This window comes from Augochlora pura, chromosome 3 (assembly GCF_028453695.1).
Source record: "Augochlora pura isolate Apur16 chromosome 3, APUR_v2.2.1, whole genome shotgun sequence".
NCBI classification, from domain to species: Eukaryota; Metazoa; Arthropoda; class Insecta; order Hymenoptera; family Halictidae; genus Augochlora; species Augochlora pura.
In genome coordinates this window covers 9,385,482-9,403,312 of record NC_135774.1, presented here as the reverse complement: position 1 = coordinate 9,403,312, position 17,831 = coordinate 9,385,482, and the positions used below count along the sequence as shown (strand labels likewise).

Here is a 17,831-nt window from a genome sequence, read left to right as displayed (position 1 = left end):
CCTGGCCGGTCGTCGTCGCCGCGAGAATAAGAGGCAAACATACCAATTTCGAATTTGTACCTATTGGCCCTGATACTTATCGGCGTGTCTCGTCGCGGCGAGCCGGATCCCAGGCGAAGAAGGTATCAAACGGTAGATCGTGCAGGTGCAACAACCGTCGTACGGCCTTTAGGTGTGCGCAGGTCGAGAGATGCATCTTTGCCGGCGAAAATCGAGTAAAAAAAAGGGTAGCCGACGCCTACGGTCCTGGGCCTCGGGAGAGAGAAAGAGATAGAGAGAGAGATAGAGATAGAGAGAGAGATAGGAGCCGAGTGTCCCCCGATACTCGACGCGACGGCCAGAAAATCGAGCTTTCGACAAGACAATCGTATACGAGAGGGCCGCCGATTGCCTCTATGGCTCGCATGCACCACGAATACGAATGCCCGGTCGGAGGTGCGTAAGGTAGGAATTCACATTCCTGGCCATATTCGGCTCTCGCCGACCCCTCGTATCGCCTCTTAACTCTTTCAGAACCCGGCACCCGCCAGGACACGTGGGGGTTACCGTATTTATATCCCCCGGGTGTATAAACACAGTTAGACCGTACCGACGAAAGCTCGTATTTGGCCTCTCTCGTTGACTTCAATAGTTCAAGACTGAATTTTAATCTCGCTCCCACCATTACGCACGGCGTTTGTTCCACACAGCCGATCGGTCTCGAACGCGTTCTACGTGTACGTGTTTCACGTGTATTTTTGGTCATTCAGCTTTTGCGATCTTGAAGATTTGTTTAAATTAGATTATTGCGTTCGTATGGTAATATGAAGTGTTGTTGTGTGTTATACTTTGTTGCAATAGTCGAACCTCGACTAGATTTCTTTGAAATGTGTGTTGTTAAAGCCAGAACTGGGGAAAGATAGATTTTTAGAATTATAAGTAAGGTATACATATTTTTATCTTATAGGATTTAGTAAATGGTTCTAAATTTTTAGAATTAATAACATTTAGAAAAAAAGGTTGTTTTGATATAGTAATTACATGTGGAAATAGCATTTCAAATATATTTATCTTGTTTATATTTAACCGTATAATATTTATGTATATTACATTTAACCGTAACTGTGATTTCAAAAAATGTTTGGTGTAACATTCCGTTACATGAGAAAATAAAAATATTTATTGTCTTCTTACTATTTCAAAACTATTTTTTCCCAAACCAGTCTGAAACATGTCGAAAAAGTAAGCGATATCGTAATTAACACGTTCACGCCGGGGTGACCCACCGGTGGGTCACACTTGACTGTTCCGTGGGGCGGCGTGACCCACTCGTGCGTCACGCGTTTTCAGAAAATTAGTCGTTAAAAAAATAAGTTGATTTTATTTTTTCTCAACATTACATATAAAAATTGAGTATTATAAACATTAACATTCAATATTTTAAATTAATAACAATTATTTATTTATATCTATGATAAGGTAGATAATTTTACCTACATACCTTTACACTTGATGCAAGAAATGTGCGCTCAAAAAAACACTATGTCAGAACTGTTCCAATTTCGCATGTAGCGCGTTAGAAGCCTCGAACTGTTATGATTTCGCAATAAGCGTGTTCAAACTCGCAACGATATTGCCCCGCCCCACGAAGCGCAACGCGATAAGACAGTCCCGCCTCACGCGGAGAAACGTAGATTTTCGCCCCGCGGCGTGAACGTGTTAACCTAACTCTGACACTGTAAAAGGTTTTTTATAATAATTATTTATATGTTATATTTCGTCCTGGCATGCAAATACATGAAACATCGTAAAATTTACGGATACATTTTAGTTTTTACTAAAACTGCAATTTACGCATAAGAGCAAAGTTTTATATTTCGAAAACTATCGATCCAAGTGGGAAAACTAATGAAATTTTTTTATTAAAATAATTTGATAATTGAGGGATTTTTTTAAAGTCTTGAAGTGATTAAATGCTGTGGGAAATGGCACTAAAAAATCAGTTTGTACGCGGTATTGGACAAATTTCAATTTCGTCGAAATAATTCATGTTCAATATAAATTGAAAAATGATTATACCATTCTCGCTCTATTTTTCTCTTATTCTATAACATTTCAGCTTTAACGTCAAACAAAAATCGACGCTTTGTCTCGTTGCTACCAAAAGTTCCTTGAATTTAATACAATTCCGTCAATTTGTCCAACTGTACATCGTTTAATTATTAACCCCTTGCACTATAACAACCACGAAGGTTTCGTATATAATCTACTAAGTATAAAAATATTATTCGTTTATTCTAACTAAAAACAGAATTTATCTCATCTGTTACAAAAATATAGAAATTAAAATAGATAAAGGTAAGTATATGAGAAACAAAAATTGCCTCATTGTCAGAAGAAATTATTAAAAATAGAGTAATATTAGTCAACCTATCTATGAAGGAAATCGTAGCGCAAGGGGTTAAACAGAGTCTTTACTAGCAGGAGTGTATCTGGTATTGAAACTTACCTTGGATATGGCGGCGCCCAATCCAGCTTGACAGGATCCCTGCCTATGGTATCCCCAGTATTCTGAAACGGAAACACGCAATTATACCGTGTCGTCCTTCGCTTGTTCGAAACAGAGACGTCATATCTCGGTCGTTACGTTTCAATGGACTGTTGACCACATACCGGGTGCCCGCGATAATTGAGCGGCTTCCGTGGCTCTTAATCTCGGCCGTTTTTCGGCTTATAATTTAATTATAAGATAAATGGAGAGTGATTGACACAAGATGAGATAAAGAGCCGGGGGAGATGAAGATTAATCCCCGGCGTTGCATCTCTAAATGGCGGAGTGCCTCGATCCGTATCAAATGTTTGCACGTGTGATTTTAATGTGCAATTAATTCTGTTTTTCTAAATATCAAATGAACAATTGGAAAGAAGTAATATGTATGTGTATATATGTATTGAATATTAAAGTGATTATTATTATTATTTATTATTATTATTATTATTATTATTATTATTATTATTATTATTATTATTTGTATTATATCATTTCAATTGATCTACTAATTAAGTCCGATGTTACAGGTATGTGAAGACAATTGTTTAATTAGAACTGAATTAACATTGATGTCAGGCCATTATTTAAGAGGGGAAATTATACTGTCGTTAACATAATCTCGTTCCCATGGTGAAACATTTCGCACGTTCGAATTTGCAAGACATATTCAATTTACATGCAGCGATGGCTTTTTAAGACATTCGAATACGTTTGAACAAATTAAATATATTGTATTAGGTATATTAATTTTTGGGGCGTGTGTGTGTGGTAAAAAATAATTTGTTACAAGAATCTATGAGGGATTTAATAAACTTTTAACGTTCAAATAATTATTAACATAACGTTTCTACATCATTTTCGCTAGAATGTTAAAATTAGTTAAACCAAACGCCTGTCTTGAATGTGTTTCGATACAATTTGATAAAAAGATATAAAACTAGTGTTTGATCAGTCCCATTCGCCGAGAAATATGTACAAGAATGAGATATAAATAGGTTTAAAATATGTAAAAAATATGAATTTAGCGCAAAAATAATGGCTACGAAGCACAACCTTAATTATTGAAACGCTTGCGATTTAATAAAAAGGAGAACGAATCCTATTTATAGAATCGTATCTCCTTTGAATTTTTCATTCGCATTACCATTGCTAATGTAGAGCGCTCATCAATATTTAATGAAATATTTCATTATCGTATTAATAGTAAAATCTTAAAAAATTCAGTACAAAAACATTGCCTATGAAATCTTAAAAAATGATTGACGTCTTTTAGTGAAGGATTCGATCAAAGAACTATTCTTTCTCCAAAACTAGTTTCGTTTATTATTTCCGCTTAATACTGTCATTTAAATATTATTTAAAGTGGTTAAATATCAATATAATATAATATATAAGTAATATAAATATAATATAAAATTCAATATCAAATATTAGTTATAATTTAGCCTAAAGTATATCGCAGAACAACGATTGGAAAATTGTTATTTTGTCAAATTCAAACAGACCACTGAAAGAATATTATTACACTAATCGTGTTGACTACAAATGACTATGCATGTTTCTCATCTTGGCACCTTGGACAGAAATTTCTTCAGAAAATACAAATTTATTGCACGCGTGATCTAAAACTCATTTGCAATAAACAAACCTTATACTCTCACATTTTTTCAGCAAACTAACACATTTGACATCCAAACTGATAGCCTAACTGCATCGTTCTCACAAAATACAAAATTCATAATCTCAATTCTTCTCAATAAACGTCGAGTTCATATTTGTACGTTCACGATTGTCTCAGAGACCCTCCACTACATCTGTACGTATAGCGACACGAAGATCGTTTGTCGAGCTATCGACTAGGAAGTCGAGTAGGCATCGCTTTAAAGGCCCATTGCCACGCACTCTCTCGCGCCGCGGCACAACTCCGAGGAATACGTGCATGCATCATTAATCCCGGATCGATCTTCCACCGTGACGCCTTCGCAATACGTTTTCCACGCGGGATCGGAGAGTGAATCGATCCTTCAGTTTCTCTTTCGAGCCCCTCGCGAATACTTTCGCGGAGTTTCTTCACCGGCGCGGGTCCCGATACAATTGGAATTCAGATTCGATTTGCGACCCAATTACGATAACAGTGCTCTAAATTGGATGGAATTAAACGGCCAGGGGAGGTCAATATATATTTAATTATGCCGTTCGAGCGATTCGGATGATCCGATTTTTGTTCGATGTGTCATTGTTATCATTGTCTCGCGTTGGAGTTTGTATTTCTGCAATGGTTTTTCTTATTTTCACAGGAGGACGTGTTCGCTATATTTTTTGTTATATATTATAGTATAATTTGGCTATTTTGTTATTAACATTTTACCGACTGGTAGTCTATAAATTGGCTTTTCCCCTCGATCAATCGTTTCTCCACATTTAATTAGGTAAATTGCCACATTGTTTAATACGTTTTACGCTGAGCCATTTTTACTTGACAAATAAACAAACAAATTTTTATACTAATCATCGTGTGCAAATTAAACAGACTTATTTGTTCTTTACTATACTGCACCTTTTTATAATGCCTCATTCTTCAGTTTCAAACTTATTATAGAGTATATTATATTTAAACCATTAATTTCTGTCAGAAATTGATCAAAATCGGCGAGCTATTTACCACCGGTGAAATTAATGCTCGTAAATCTCAAAAAACGAGACCAAAACCGCCGTAGAAATAAAGCAGAGAATAGTCGATAAGCAGTTAGTCAGAAATTACACGGCCTTAACACGAAGAGCACGAAGGAATCAATTTCCGCGATTTTTCCCGTTTTTTTCGCCGCGTGAAAGCACGCTGTCGTCCCCATCTGAAATTTCATCGGGTTCCGGCGTTGGCTAAAAAACGCGGACAATTTCTGCGATTTGAAAAGCGCATACCAGCAGGCGGGCGAGGACAGCCGCGGGACGGCAACGTGGGGATCGCTAGAAGAACGGCTGTAATAACCCTTCCTTTTTCTCGATGACGGGTAATTGCCGCTTGAAGCGGGCGAAATAGGATCAGCCGCGGATAAAACGGTCTGTCAAACCACGGTGTGCGCGCGCGCGCGCGCGTGTGTCCCGGTCGGACGCGATGTTTCAACTGGTTTGAGACGGTCGACGGGGTGGGGAAAAACGGGAAATTATAGGAAACAACGGGCTACGAGGAAGCTATAAAAGTCGTAATCGTGGGACGGAGACGCTGGTGCCAGATGCGCCAGTAGACGCGCCCGCAGAAGTGGAAACTGCGGATGCGAAAAAAGTCGACCGAGACCGAATGAATTATTTATCGAGACACTTGAATACTACGATACGGTTCCGATCTGCTTCGGACCGTTCCGATCCCGATCAAATGTCGCGGGATTGTTTTGTTCCCATAAACCGTGTCTCTGGATCGCGGTGCCGTTTTTCTTCTTTTTTTTTTGCCGGCGATGCTCCTTGTCGCGGTACCGCATCATCCTTGTAATATCGGACTGTCGTACATCAATTTTTAGAGACCGTGATCTACGCTCTGTTTCGTCTGTGGAAGAGGCTTTCCTTAAATTGACATTTACCGACTCGGGTATAGTAAATGTTCCTACATAGGAACACCTCCTAACATAGGCTTCATTTTATTATAAAGTTTTATTGCGATGTTTCAATTTTTTATTCTTAGTTTGATTTTTTGATATTTTTATTACTTGACGTATGCATTAAATAAAACGACGTCTTACATACTTCACTATAACGCGTAGATTTTTTTTTTAATTTAAAAAGACGAGATATGAAAATTTAATTTAATTTATTTATTTATTAAAGCGTCTAGTTTAACTCAAATGTTAGCGATAGTGATTCAGTTCCTTAATGTTTATAGTATAATAGTGAATTTAAGTGAATATAGAAATAGAAATAGAATAGTAAATCAAAGAAAACTAAGAATGTTTACATCCTAATTACTACTTATTAAAATTATTCAAAAGAGGAATAATATTACACTCTTCCCTTACATCTTGTAATTGAAGCAGAGCATTTTTAGTTCGCATAAATATCTGCAGTAATCGTCTAATCATTTCATTATTTTAAACATGCTAAACTAATAAAAAGCTCGTTTAAATAAAACAAAGTGAAAAAAAAACTGTATCTTTCTCTACCATTCTTCTTACAATTATGTTACCACCACAGATAGTATTTAAACAAATAGTATTTAAGACTACTAATAGTTAAGACCATTAATAGTATGCTAGACATTATTACTTTAATTTTTATTATTTAAGATCATTTAACACGTTCGGCGCCATCAATTAGCCACTAAAACCTTGACATAACCTCACAATTTAAACACAGAAATTAATATCACCCATATTTCACTGACGCGGTGATCAACATGTTAAATATTATTATATAAAACCATTAATAGTATTTAACCTCTTCAGGGATGAAATACTATATCATTTAAAAGCTGCGTTAATTTCCTACATTTTAATGTATTCCATTGTTATATTAATATTCTACAAATGATGTTATCACTGTTCAAATTAGAGCACCCAGTAGTGGTGTATGAATACTTGTTTCGAATACCGTACATTTTTCTTATAATATAAAGCTCGCCTTATATTTACGATACTATAATATTGTACTAAAGAAAATAACTAAATGCCCTGTTGAAAAAAAGGCCAGGATTACTGTTCCTTCTCGAGTCCAACGGTACAATTGCCGTGTCTTGAATCGTTTCCGAAACGTCAAACACAATTATTACCAACGGTTAGGACCCGAAAGGGGTGCGTCACGCAGGAAGTGAAAGACGTCGCCGGGCGAAGGAGGGTTTTAGTTTCGTTTCACGTGCCAGCCACTTTATCGTGTAGTCCCGAGCCGTGCGGAAGTTCCTTTACGCCCATCGCTGTAGATCAATGCGCGCGATGAGAATGCAGAAACGCGGGCCACGAGGAGGTGCCCGCGCGTACCAATTTCTTCTTTTTTTCTTTCTCCGCGCGTCCTCTTTAAAATCACGGACATTGTGCGCAACGACAGAGCGGAACGAACGAATATCGCAGTGTCCTTTTATTTCGCGCGTCGAATTCAATTCGCCCGGTTATCCGATCGATCGTTACGTTTGCGCTGATAGAATCGCCGAGCGACCGGCGTGTACTATTTATGACTCTAGTTATTACTGTCTGTAAAAACAGTTCTAATTACGTGTTTGTAAAAACGATGGGTGGAGGTTTTTATTATAATTATACTAGCTAGATGTTAATAGGATCGTGTAATATTATCGTGTGAAGGACGAAAATACTCGTTCACGATTCTGCGGAGAAGTTTGCGAGGGAGACGTCATTGCTGATGACTATATCATTATCGATTACTCATGCAGTTAAACGTTCGCGTATACCTTTTTTTATTTGTTGATTTTAAACGTCGTTTTATTTAATCGCGTTTCTATCTCTGTTTTCTGTAATTGTTGGATCAAGCAGATTTGATCGTTGCATAAAAGTTTAATACATTGCAGACTGTTTGTTAAGTCAGTTACAATTTTTAAAGAACAATAAAGAATAGGTAGATTATCATTAATTTAATTTTGCAGTGCTGTGCCGAAGAATGCTATTAGAATTATTTAATTGTAATTCTTTTTCAGTTTAATTTGTTCTTTTTTATTACAAATTCGAGCGATATGAAAATCAATTCACTGCAGAGTTATAATAATTGTGTTTCTAAATTTATTTATTTATTAACGATTTATAGTTTAATTCCTTTCTTTTCAATGTCTTTTTACTCGCTGGTATATTTTTTTACACGAACCTATTTCTTTTTATTATATTATTATATTTTATTATATTATTATGATTCTTGACAAACTAAACAGAATTAGATAATTTTAGATGACGAGAACTAATAAAACGATATGGAAAACTAATACAGACGAACAATATATAATTAAATTCTCAATGTCCTTCATCAAAAATACAAAATTAATTCTCTGTACATTCAGATGACATTACCTTTGTTTTAATTAATTTGTATAGAAGTATTGGTATAAAAGGGAAGAATAATCGCAATAGTTGCCTTTTAAATCCGATCGTCAAGAACATTAACGAATTTAATAAAAATGATTATTTCTGTTCTCGACTAATAAACAAACACATGTACAGTAATAAAATCGACGCAATTGAACGACAAACAATCGAATCGTCGAACTCTTCAGCAACGCATCGATCGCATAACTAATTAAAAATAGAGGTAACAAAACGATGCGCAGACAGTACACTTTCGTCATTTATCGCGCCGTGCACATAATTAATAAAGGCGCGCGAGATTGACACAGATAAGGGCACTTCCTCCGAAAACCCATCCTCGCAGGAACGATAAACATTTATTTGAAGAAAGATAGTAGCCCGGCGAATTCTCGTTGCAATATTATTATGCAACCGGCGTTTGCCCCGATTAAATAATGACGCGACTGCGAGCAAACAGTTTCGTTCCCAGGAAAAAAAAAAAGAAGATCTTTGAGATCGTGACTCAGGTGATTCCGGTATGACACATATTTACGGTGGAATCGAACAGCGCGGACCGGTGATCCGGTATTTAATACACGTCACTCGAAATTCTCGTCGGTTGCACGGGGGAGGGGGGATCGGCTCGGAAAAAGCGCTAGGAGGAAACGGAATGGTTACTTTCACATTCCCGCGGCACTCGCGGAGTAAGATTGATCGCGCGAATGCGACCGCCGCCGGAAAGATTAATCTCGGTCTGACACTTGGCATTAGCGTCAATAAGCTGCAAGCGCGCTCGTCAAAGCTGCGCGCCAACGCAGGCAATCGCGACGAGTCGGTGCCATTAACCGACAATCGGTCCGCTATCAATCCTGGGGGAAGCAACAAAACCCTTCGCGCCGGTTTCCAACGGCGGCCGACCTATCCTCGTGCTGCCTGTCAAGGTTACGTTCGGCGTCGATATAATTAGTTGTCGTCATTAACCATATATTGTGAATTATTGACTCGGGGGGAGAGAGAGAGAGGGGGAGGCCGGATCAGGGCCACTGTGTCGCCTTCGCGGCACCGTATCGGTGGTTTCCGAATGGTAACGGTTTGATTACGGAGATTGATGGCAACTCGACAAGCGCCGGGGGAGCCATTCTCCTTCCGAATGCTAATTATTTATATTAATACATGTTTGTCCAGATGACAATAATTCGTCATACAGAGAATAATTGATTCTTGTTCTTTTAATTTTAAATAAATTAAATTCTAGTTTTTAACGACCAGAATTAATGCTAATAAAGACAAATTCTTTTAATATTATTTTCCAAAATTTTAGTGAAAAATGTATGATTTTTAACAAGTTACGTTGTTTTTATAATCATTTCTACAGACAGTGTTAAGAATGGAGAGCGATTTCATATAATTTTTAAAATTAATACAATTTTTACAGCAGTATAATGGCGAATTTTCAAGAGTTGTTAACTTTTCTGTTTAAATGATATTAAAGGTCTATTAAAATTTCAGTTTTCTATTTAAACAACATCTCTGCTAAAAATCTATTAAAATTTAAATTTTCTCTTTAAATTCTTCTAAATATATATTACAATTTAAATATTTTATTTAGATTTCTTAAAAAATGTATTATAGTTTCAATTTTCTGTTAATATATATCATAACTTCAATACTAGCAAAAATCTATTACAATTGCAATTGTCTATTTCAATTCTATTAAAAATCTATTAAAATTTATTGTATATTATAGTATGAGTATTGTATATTATTGTATATTATAGTATACATACTATAGTATTGGGTCGATTAACGTATAAGATATTATTTCACATTATCAAATAAATATCCTACCAAATAGAAATTGATCAAAGTAACAATTTATACAAATAAGATCTATTCGAATAAAAAATAATTCGAGTGTGTTATCTGTTATTTAAATAATAATCTATTCGTTCGAGAATTAAATCGGAAAATAACTGATTTCAATAATAATTATACAATAATTGCTTTCAACAACAATTTAATCGAACTTGCAAACGCAATAATATAGAAATAGAGTAAAATACATACTAAATAAATGAAAATGAATAATCCTTCTCAACTCGCAACAATCAATTTGTAATTGCAATGTTAGATAAAATGTCACACCGAAAAGCTAAAATGCAAAATGCGAAAGAAGTAAATTGCGAATAGAATTGCCTGGCCGGAATTATACTTATATATTTAATGGTAGCATGCGAAGCGTTTGCATGCAAATAACTTCGCGAACAGTTAAGAGCTTCGCACGTGACTAAGATGACCTAGATCATGCGTGCAAACTGCTTATAATCTTAAGACATGTGTTAACGCGATCACCCCTTTTTACCACGTTAGTTGCCTACTGGTCGGTTTTAGATATTAACTTGACAAACTCTAGGAAAGTGTTCACGGTATCGTTAGAATTACGAAAAGAACATCGACTAATTATTATTTCCTGTACGGTTAATTTTATTGCAGTTGCTGCACGTGCAAAGTGATAAACTCTTTATTATATTGCGGCTTAGTGACTAAGATATGCAATAAACGCATAAAGATCCACGGTATAATGACATTAATAAAAAGAAACGGTATCCGTTTTATTTGATCTCGTGCTGGGTGAAATATTGTTTGTAATGGCGAGTAATAAATATTCCATTTTATCTGATATCGCCTGCGTAATTTTGAAAATTAGTATGCGTATACAACATTGTTACGAAGGATATTATTATCAGCTGTAGGAAGATAGTAACAATTTTTGGAAATCTAGTTTGTTGATTGCGAATAACAGCAGTTTAATTAAAAACAGACTTAAATGTTATCGGTCATTTTAATGTATTTTTCTTCACTTTTCTTTGACTGATTGGACCATTTTCATAATTTGTAACATTATTATTAAGAGTTTATTACTTTGATTATTGTTCTTAAAAACTAGAAATTAATTATATTGTTAATTATTCTGTTTTGCAATTTAATTATGTACTCAAGATAGAAAATTAAATATTGCCAGTCATTTTATTAATATCTTTCTCTTCACTTTGACTGATTGAACAATTTTCACAATTCTTAATATTATTATTAAGAGTTAATTACTTTGTTTATCTTCTTCAAAAATGATTGTTTTCTATTACTAGCAATTTACTTGTTGTCGACAATTATTCTCCTTCGCAACTTAATCACGTACTCGCGTATAAGAACATGCCCTTGCATAATTACATAATTTATAATTTTGTTTAATAGCCCTTAAATAACTATACAATTATGATAAATTTTTTTACAAGCATAATGCAACTTCAAATAATAAAATCTATCCAACAGTCCTACAACACTAACGCGACACAAAATCGTAAAATTAAAATCAAAAGCAGACAATATTTCTTCCATCACAATCCTTCATATGACTCGGCACCGAAATGGTTAATCCTCCGATCTCAACGATCGTTCGCAAGATATTTTTCTCTAAACATTGCGCAGCATTGCGTCTCGTGGACGCGACGCAACGCGCAGCACCGTGCACGCCAGTAAGAAAACGGAGCGTGTATGGGAGGAATATCCGGTGGGATCACCGCGCCATGGCTTCTCCTACATGGTCACGTATGCACATACGTTATAAACGGCGACGAAGGGGTCCTGACGGCCCCCGATCGGTCGCTTTGGACGAGCTGCCAGTCACGCAATTACATCAATCGGTCGTCGTCGACGACGGCGACGATCCCAGCCGCGCCGGGCACCGAAGAAAGGAGACGTAAAACGCATCTTTGATAGGCGCCGTGGCGAATGCGAATGTTGATCCACGATGCTGAAGGTGGACTTTGATTGAACCACCACGGCCCCCGTTGTATGCAGAATACATTCGATGAACTGTGCTCGCTGACGCGACACCGATGGATACCGATCGTGCTAAAATTGCATCGGTTTACGGATCTTCTGGGCGGATCGTGGAAACTGATCAAACGTGATACTAATCTTGTCTGTTGACTGCACCGACTACTTTTTCTTCTTACTACGTTTTATATGCGTGGTTATAAAGGGTGTCCATTCTTTAACGTTGCGTTTTAATAAACGCTGTCGATTCTTTAGTGTTGATTTTTCGAATTTTGCGCCTTTTAAATTTTTTTACACCAGATTACCGTGTGTTAATCTCGTTTGTTAACTATACCGACTACTTTTTCACTAAAATGATACTTATTTATAAAGAGTATTCATTCTTTACCTTTGCTTTAAATTTGTCTACTATATTGCCGCGTACTATTTAACATTTGACAAATAAAAACTATGCAATGAACAAATACAGAAAGATATTCGATTCGCAACGTCTATTTATTACTAAAAATTATTACAAATATTTTATAAGTTCTACGGAATTTTTTATAAGTTATACAGAAGTCGAAAGAAAGTATAAAACCTAATTAAAAAAGAATTGAGAAATTTGAAAAAAAAACTGTGAAACACAGTTATAGTGAACAGAAATTTTGAAATTTTGTAATTTTGTAGTCTATCTTTGTAATTTATGAATTACAATTAGAATCGATTTATGACGATAGCTGGCTGATTGATTTGCTTGCACGTAACATGTCCACACTACTGGAGCACCGTGTCTGGTTTAGATATTGAATGCTTGGATTAGGTTTCCAGTGTTGAAGGGGCAATCGTGTTTGCTATAGCTCTCTCTCTCTCTCTCTTTCTCTCTGGTAAGGTAGCCGTAATGTGTGAAGCGACAAAGGCCAGGTTCGATTGGGTGATATCGTCTCCGGTCGATCTATTTATAATCCTTCGTGTCTCGATGCTCTGCGAGGGTGCTATTCTTGTCGGTAAGAGAGTGCTTTGCACTCGAACTTGGACCCAGGACAAGTGCCAGAGAGATGTATTCACGTATGAGACGCTGCTCGAAGCAGCGAGAAAATGATTAGTATTATCAGCGAGCTCTGGACCTCTATGCAAAATCAAAATCGACTGCTAAACACAATATACAGATATTAATAATCTGTTTCTTGTTCGAATAACATTAATAAATTTTAATCAAATTGTTATAATAAATTGTTGTCCAATAATGTCCATAAATATGGAAATAATAGACTAATGTTCTTAATAGCGTTGATAAATGCAAAAATAATAATATATAAACGTTTATTACTTTATCTAATATTTTTACTATTTTAAATTCAATTTAACTACATAATCCTGGTCATAAATATGTAAAATCAATATTTAAAAAATACCTTTTCACAATACTGTGTATAATTCTAATTGCATGAACGTATTATACATGGTACACGTACACACATAATCGTTTATGATAGTTTTACATGGAAATATTTGAGATTAGATAAACGTTAATATTTAAGAATTTTTAGGAATTATATTCAACGGCTGTTTGAATCTATTAGAAACACTGGTACTGATTTTTCGAAATATTAGCCCAGATTGATATATTAAATATTATGAATTAATATTGAGAAGCAGTTATTTTCTTTTTGGTTACATGGATGGATAGAAAAATGGCGGATGCCCTGAATAAGGAAGAAAAGTAGTTTCCATGAAGCGTTTCCGCAGGGGATCGATAGTTTCCCTTGAAAGGATTGATTCGATTTTTCAAGAGGAAATTAGAATGGTGTAGCATAAGCGTTTGCACGGCGCACGCGACCCTTAATGGGCTAACAGGGAATGAATGGAGCTACTGTGATACTGATTCCATGTGAATATGTGCGAGTGACGACGCGCGATTAAGTAGTCGCTATCAAACCGATTTCTTTTCTGTAAAATCAACGAAACGCGCTACAAAGATTCCTGTAATCTACGATGTTGCTAACAATACTGCTAATTGCGATAAGATATCAAATACTTCGGAGTATTCTGCGCTGATTTTAGAAAATGCTTCTTCTTTTAACAGAAACTTGAATAATTGGACTTTGGTGATCCATTGACGTTCATTAAACATTTATTATTTTTCAATATTAATTGTGCACAATTTATTCACGCGACTATTACGCCGATTTATTGATTTAATTATAATTCAAACATGTTTTAAACAACTCACTTTAAACATTAACGATTGTAAAAAAATAAGTATTCTTTAAATAGTCAAATATTTAAATATAAGTATTTAATAATATTTCGCTTTAATATGAGTATTTAATACGACACAATAATTCATAATGCTTCAAATATTTCACGCAACTATTTAAAGTGAAATTATAAGTTAGAATAAAAAGTAAAAATACAATTCAGGACTGAAGTGATTGAAAAGTTATAAGCTTGTATAGTGAACACCGTTGCAAATTCCCCGTAATATTAAATCCATTAAAGAATACCATTAAAGAATGTTTCTTGACCTCTTTGATAAAGATGGTGTTGAATTGCTATTGCAATGCTCTATAATAAAAGAAGAGTTAATTTAAAATATTTAGAAACTGTCTTTTGACTTCTTCGATAAGATTAATGTCGAATTAAAATTTGAAAGGTGTCTTTCACCTGTTTTGATAAAAGTACTGTTGAGTTACAATTTAGAAAGTTGCTCTATAATAATCTCCAATAATTTATACAAATCTATAATAATCTCTAATAATTATAATAAAAGCAGAATTAATTTAAAATATTTAAAAGCTGTGCTCTAACCTCTTCGATAAGAATATTGTTGTATTAAAATATAAAAAGGTGCCCTTCGCCCGCTTTCATAAAAATAGTGCTAAATTACAATTTTAAAAGTTGTCCTATAACCTCTTTGGTAAAATCATATTAATTTAATATATTTAAAAACTCTTTTGATCTTTCTGAAAAGAATATTGTTCAAATAAAATATAGAAAGGTATCTTCCGTCTGTTTTAACAAAACCATTATTACATTACAATCTTAAAAATTGTCCTATAACTTCTCTGACAAAACTAAATTACATTAAAATAACAAACCTGTCTTTTAACCTCTCTAAAACGACTAGTATTAACCTAAAACATAAAAAGGTATCTTTCGCTTGATTTGACAAAAATAATCTGAAAAGACCGATAGATCTTGGAAAGTAAAATTAGTTTTCCCCTAGCAATTCCCAGCAGCCGTGCCGTCACAATAAAATCGGCTGATTCTTATTGCGCGACGGCTATTCGAGATCCTTGTCTCCAAGCATTCCAGGGAGCAATACTTCGTCCCGGGACAAACTACTCGTAATTTTCATTGACCGCAGCGAATGATAGTCGTCGGCGGGCAGGCCACGATTCGTTTTAATGAATCCGCGGCAAGAAGAGATACTGCGGTAGCGCGAAGACGGCGGATCGGTAACACGATCGTAATTCAAGCAAGATCAAGTACTAATTGGCCTCGTTGGAACGGTGTTGAAGTCGGTGGCCGGAGGCAATGGCGCCTTCTAATTACGAATTTCGTCCCTCCCTCTCTGCCCGGCCTACCGGCCGGCTTTGACTGGTGGGCGGCTTTCGTCGAAGAATACCAGTTGCTGCAATTCATTGTCACTTTCACCCGGCGTTATTGTTGCGCCGACTTACGGGCTGCTGCACGGACGCATTGTTCATTGTTTGATGTACGGACGTCGTCTGGTTGTCACAGTGAACGCGCACAGTGCCGTCTGTGTCGAAAATCGTAGCAATTCAGCCGCGATGCTGCGGAGCGTTTGTTATGAAAATTAACGTAATTGTCATGTTGCGGGTGTGACGCATTTATGGCAAAAGCAAACGCAGGAACAATGTTGCGAATTTTATACATTTGCGAATGAGAATGCTGTAAATATGCATTTATGATAGAAATGATTACAATTGTATGGCGACAACAATGATAGATTAATTATATAATAGTTTAAGGTGAACTTCGTAGAGATTTTGAGAAAATAAATTGCAAGTTTATTTATACGTTTAACATGTCAATTTAGTACAATGAAATGTGAAATGAAACATATTAGTTTTTAATTATGTTTATTTAATCCAATTTGCGAAAATTTCTATTATTTCTGTATATGTTTTAAATAATAACAATCTTAAAACATGAAATGAAATTAATTTTGTTTGTCAAGAATCTTTTTGATTATATTATTAATGATCGTAATATTTCAAACGTAAAATAATGAAGACGGAATTGTAAATATTAAATTGTAAATACACCATTGCAAACGTAGAATTATAGATATACCACTAGAATATAGAATCACAAATATTAAATTCCAAATAGTAATTTGTAAATATTAAATTATAGGTATAAAATTGTAAATATAAAGTTGTAAATATAGAATTGTAAATATAAAGTTATAAATATAAAGTTGTAAGTATAAAATTGTAAATATAAAATTGAAAATTCTAAAATTATAACTAACATGAAAAATTAACTTTTAATTCCATTTGTTCGCACACACGTATAATTATCGGACAAAAAGCGAAGCCGCAGGTATTCGACTTCTAAAAATAATTTGAGAAAGAAGTTTCCTGGTTGACTAAAGGGGAAACGTTCCGCGACCGATACCAAATTTGGGCAAATACAAGACTGACAGCCGTTTAAAAGGAAGTACTAGAAACTGCTGGCCGTAATAACTGACTGATTTCTTCGGAATCGCGGTTTCAAGAAGCCTCGATGAGACTCGGCAGTGCTTTCGTTCGCGTAATCACTGTTTTAAACCGTCGAAGGTAGTGGACAGAGTGTGAATCATAGATCGCGTACAGTGTACACATTTCGTGACCTGCGAGGTGACACTGAAACCTCTTTTTAGTAACGGCTAGCGCGCCGTGCTCCCTTTTTTCCTCTTCTTGCAGAACGGTTAACACGTTGCACGCCATTAGGCTGGTCGATTTTTCGCGTACTACATATGCCTATCGACGAGAAACAGTGCATCCTTTTATCTACTGTATGCACAAAAAGCGATGCACTTTCTAATAGAAAGTGAATTTTAAAACGTAAATGCGATTTCAATTAAATTGTAATTAAACAGTGAGTCGAAAAGATTATTATAAATCTATAAGATTAAACCTGTGAGACAATTATAGAAATAATATTATGTTCAATTATGCAATTAACAACTTCGATTCTAATAAATAGAATTTGTCAATCTTTATGTAAAAAGAAAAGTTTCTGTATGAATTGCAATGAATGGAGAGTAATTTAAAAATTCTTTATTAATCTAATCATTTTATTCTGTTCTTTTCATGTCTCGTTATGGTTTTGTTAAGATTTTTCTATTATAAATAGGGGCATTTTTATTTTAATAATACTTTGAATAATAAGAGACTAACTGTACGTTAAATTCTATATACATTATCAACACTTTATATTTAAGATTACTACTTTAAAAATCTGAATATGGTCTTCTCATGTTCATT

General features: G+C 35.1%; 1 protein-coding gene across 2 annotated transcripts in view; it reads right to left on the bottom strand.

Annotated features, from left to right (window-relative positions):
* If (integrin subunit alpha inflated) overlaps positions 1–17,831 on the bottom strand; it is a 149,118-nt gene that overhangs the window by 34,733 nt on the left and 96,554 nt on the right. For both annotated transcript variants that reach the window (XM_078197514.1, XM_078197515.1), the window contains exon 5: positions 2,489–2,550. In XM_078197514.1, the coding sequence (XP_078053640.1) occupies positions 2,489–2,550 (62 nt within the window). The remainder of the gene's footprint in view (positions 1–2,488; positions 2,551–17,831) is intronic.